Source organism: Chanodichthys erythropterus, chromosome 17, assembly GCF_024489055.1.
Source record: "Chanodichthys erythropterus isolate Z2021 chromosome 17, ASM2448905v1, whole genome shotgun sequence".
Classification (NCBI taxonomy): domain Eukaryota; kingdom Metazoa; phylum Chordata; class Actinopteri; order Cypriniformes; family Xenocyprididae; genus Chanodichthys; species Chanodichthys erythropterus.
The window spans coordinates 25,886,750-25,891,164 of NC_090237.1; the positions used below are offsets into that span (position 1 = coordinate 25,886,750).

At 35.1% G+C, this 4,415-nt stretch overlaps 1 protein-coding gene across 1 annotated transcript; it reads left to right on the plus strand.

The window, feature by feature from the left end:
• The first annotated feature begins 256 nt into the window (after positions 1-256).
• lta (lymphotoxin alpha (TNF superfamily, member 1)) lies at positions 257-3,667 on the plus strand. The gene is made up of 5 exons (XM_067364394.1): positions 257-374; positions 893-926; positions 1,028-1,054; positions 1,284-1,331; positions 3,291-3,667. The coding sequence occupies exons 1-5, from the start codon at positions 261-263 to the stop codon at positions 3,665-3,667; spliced, it is 600 nt and encodes a 199-aa protein (XP_067220495.1). The 5' UTR covers positions 257-260.
• Positions 3,668-4,415: the final 748 nt, after the last annotated feature.

The following is a 4,415-nucleotide window of genomic DNA, read 5'->3' on the forward strand; positions in this document are numbered from 1 at the left end:
TGTGGGCAACATGGGAATTCACCTTTGAGACAAACATGCCACTGCTCTTTTAGCCATACATACATTCAAAACTAGAAACCAGCGTGGAGAGAGAGAGTAGATGGTCTATGGGTTTAAATATATTTACTCACCACATGATACTAAGCATTTAGATCAGCAGGCTGTATGGTGGTTTCTGCCACATCATTCACTGTGAATGTATCATTGGTTTCACTAATGCATTTGATTGCTTTTTCTCTGTCTCTACTATAGTCACGGAGATGACCAGCTCGAATAACCCCAGGTTCCGCCTCTTGGTTGGCTGGTGCTGCCTGATGACTTCAGCTCTTTTGATAGTGACTGTATATCTTGCAATTGAACATTTGCAAAAAACGGTAGGAAACCTGAGATTCCATCCAACCTCACTGCCTCTTATCATGTAGAAAAACTTTAGTGTAGCCTGTTTTCAAGCATATTCTCCCATCTGGCATTGGTATACCCAATGGTCCCACCTTATGCTATAGGTTGAGCAAATGTAAGTGGTTGGGATAAACAGAACAATGTTTTGAAAGTCAGGACAGTATTGTAATGGCTCACTTCAGTTTTACTGCAATATTACTTGATATTTCTAAGTTGTTTGTTCATTTTCCAACACAGTCTCATGGCAATTTGTAACAATTTTACATTTTACATTCGTACAATCTAATTCCTGCCCTTTTTTTTTTTTTTTTTGGTAATACCTGCTTATGTTCCAGAGGTGGTTTGGGGTGGACCTTTATGCTCACTTTTTACATTTTTGTACAATTCATATTGTACGGATTAATACTTAATCGCCAGCACGTAAAATAGTTATGTTTTCCTGTGAGATTGGATCATTTTGAAATAAACATGATTTTATTTTTATTTTTTTCAGCATGATACGACAGGAAATAAGTCCAATTCAACAGGTTTGCTTATTAATCTGTTTTCCTCCACTTTTAAAAAGTACAATTTAATGAAAAATTGCATAACTTCATCATGAAAGTAACAATCTAATTTTCTTTTACAGAAAACAGCAAAACTGACCAACAGATAGGTGAGAAATGTTGAACTTTTTATTGTGAACATTTATATCCAATGTGAAAAGAAATGTAAACAATAGATGAAAAGTATCAGATCTGTCCATAGTCTATTAGTTAATTAATTGTTTCCAAAGCTATCATCTGTCATTCTGGGAAATATTCCTATTTAGGGACAGTTTTTATCTCTTTAAACAATTTTTTTTTTTAATTTGTAAAGTAAAAATATTTATGTTGCACTTTCAGGATCCCCATACGATCCATCTTTTAACGACTATATCCATCTTATCAGAGGTGAGGTAACATCTTTCTTCTGTGGAGCTCAAACACTTTTTCTCTTTCTCATTTCCCCATTTTGCACTTTCCCTTTTCTTCATTTCTTGCTTCTTTCTATATCATAAAAACAAGAGACATTGGGACTTTTGGTTGTGTCATTATGTCTCTTGGTGTCTCTGCTGCACTGAGGAAGTTGGACATGTGGTTCACTGCTTTTAAAGAATCTTTTGTGGTATAAAAGTGATTAAAGTCAAGTTACCACTTTCAAATATCCACATCACATCTGTAAATAAAGCTCGGCCTAGTCGTTTTCTGCGAGGTAACTTGAGGTCACCTGGTTCACCTTCACTCCATTCAAGTAGGAGGATGTACCTTTTTTTTAAAAAAAAAAAAAAAGCACTCACATCTCATTCGTGTGACTGTCGCCTGCACATGCTTATAAGATGAACCAGATTCAGTGACCACAGTGACACTTCTGAGGTGGTGCTGAATGTTTATTGCAGAGGCGTTGTGAATCAGTGGAAATTTAACTAGTCTAGGCTAAATGTGCACGGCTCTATGTATGAGGAAGGAGGTGGAAACGTTCCTTTAAAAGTCTCTCCTTCCCTGACCTCACTTCACGTCCTGTGTGAAGTGTGTTTTCATATATATGTGGGATGAATGGCAGCTCCGACCCCCACAAATGGAACATTTACACAAGAAAATGAAAAGGGCAATACAATAAAAAATAAGAGTCTTTAATGTATTCGTGTTAGAATTAAAAAATGAATGAGCCCCATAGCAACTCTTATTTTATTTTATTTTTATTTGAATAGCAGGTTTACATGTTTAATGTTAATGTTAAATAGATCAAAAGTGAGTAAAGCAGGATTCTTTGATAAATAGAAAGTTCAAAAGAACAGCATTTATTTGAAATAAAAAATCTTTTATGACACTATAAATGTTTTACTCACTTTTGATCAATTTAATTTAAATTGACCTTACTAATAAAAAATAAGATAGACAGACACAGATGATAGATAGATGTGTCCCCTGAATGTGTCTGTGAAGTTTCAGCTCAAAATACCCCATAGATTTTTTTTTTTATTAATTTTTTTTAACTGCCTATTTTGGGGCATCATTAAATATGAGCCGATTTAGGCTGCGGCCCCTTTAAATGCTGACGCTCCCCACCCACGGAGCTCGCGCTTGCCTTTAACAGCATAAACAAAGTTCACACAGCTAATATAACCCTCAAAATTGATCTTTACAAAGTGTTCGTCATGCAGCATATCAGATTATGTAAGTACAGTGTTTATTTGGATGTTTACATTTGATTCTGAATGAGTTTGAGGCTGTGCTCCGTGGCTAACGGCTAATGCTACACTGTTGGAGAGATTTATAAAGAATGAAGTTGTGTTTATGCATTAAACAGACTGCAAGTGTTTAATAATGAAAATAGTGACTGCTCTTGTCTCTGTGAATACAGTAAGAAACGATTGTAACTTTAACCACATTTAACAGTACATTAGCAACATGCTAACAAAACATTTAGAAAGACAATTTACAAATATCCCTAAAAATATCATGATATCATGAATCATGTCAGTTATTATTGCTCCATCTGCCATTTTTCGCTGTTGTTCTTGCTTGCTTACCTAGTCTGTTGATTAAGCTGTGCACAGACATTCTGCCCTTGTGTAATGCCTTGAACATGAGCTGGCATATGCAAATATTGGGGGCGTACATATTAATGATCCCGACTATTACGTAACAGTGAGATTTATATAAGGAGGAAACAACGGTGTTTGAGACTCACTGTATGTCATTTCCATGTACTGAACTCTTGTTATTTAACTATGTCAAGATAAATTCAATTTTTAATTCTAGGGCACTTTTAATATAAGCGTTGTGTTCCTCCTGAAAGCACACAATAAAGTGTTAATAACTGGGAAAGGTTTTCAGACTGCACCCTAATATTTCCATTCTCTTCCTCAGACCTGAAAAAAAACTGGATATGTAGTGATTCACGCCAGAGAAGCTTCCTCTCCTTAAATAACGGCACAGTCAATATTACAACCAGCGGTCTTTACTATATCCATGCTCAGGTAACCTTCCAAAAACCCAGTCATCAATCAACACCAAAGACGAAGAATGAAGCAAATTTTTATTTGCTCAAAAACAGTGGTCCTGGGACACAAGCCAGAAAACTGAGTGAGGTCATAGGCTATGAACCAGGATCATTGACAATGATCAGGATGGTCAGGCTGACAGAGGGAGAGAGCATCAGCCTGAATATAGAACCTGGATCCCTCGTCCTATCAAGTAATGACTACCATACTTACTGGGAAATCTTGCTTTATAACAAAGAATAAGTGTAAATCTTTCAGATTCTTTTAAAGGGATTTAGGGTTTAAAGGAACAGTTCAGTATTCCTTAAAGAATTACACGACCCACAATTCAGTTTCTAAGTGTTTGTTAGGTGTTTCGCCTAAAGAATTAAATCCATCTGTATTTATATTTACAAAAGTAAATAATAAAAGATGTTTGTATGGTTAGTTCTCAAGCCGTTTATGGGTTTCAAAGGGAATATTTTCTTCTTTATATGTGTTCAAACATAAAGTATTTTTATATTATATGACATATTTTAGAGTAATGGTTTAAATATTTAGAGATTTATTGCTGAATTGCAAATGGTTTCTCAGGTTGTGTATTTTATTTTAATTTTATTTAATTTCTTTTATAAAGTAAAGTGCTGTAAATAGTCTTCAAAATGTCCAGTAATTTGTTAATTTAATACATAAATCATGATGAACTGAAGTCATCCTTTGAAATGAACTTTTTTTTAAAAATAATTTATTTGTGAACTAATGTTGTTCTACCTGTAAGCTATGTCAAAATAAAAGTCTTTTCACTGCAACATACATCTGTATCCCTGCTTGAATTGAACTCAAACCCTACTCTGAGCAACAGCACAACAGTTTTAGTACAAGCTCTTACTCATTTAGCATGAACAGCTTCCCATTTACTACAAACAGCCACACGAGGGAGTCATGCATCACAGGAACAGTGGCCTTGGTCACTTCTGAAAGCAAACCACCGAAACTTAAACCCACTTTCGCC

Coding starts and splice junctions, on each gene's coding strand:
- lta (XM_067364394.1), top strand. CDS start 261: ATGACCAGCTCGAATAACCCCAGGTTCCGCCTCTTGGTTGGCTGGTGC. Junction 375..892: donor TTGAACATTTGCAAAAAACG/GTAGGAAACCTG, acceptor TATTTTTTTCAG/CATGATACGACAGGAAATAA. Junction 927..1,027: donor AAATAAGTCCAATTCAACAG/GTTTGCTTATTA, acceptor TTTCTTTTACAG/AAAACAGCAAAACTGACCAA.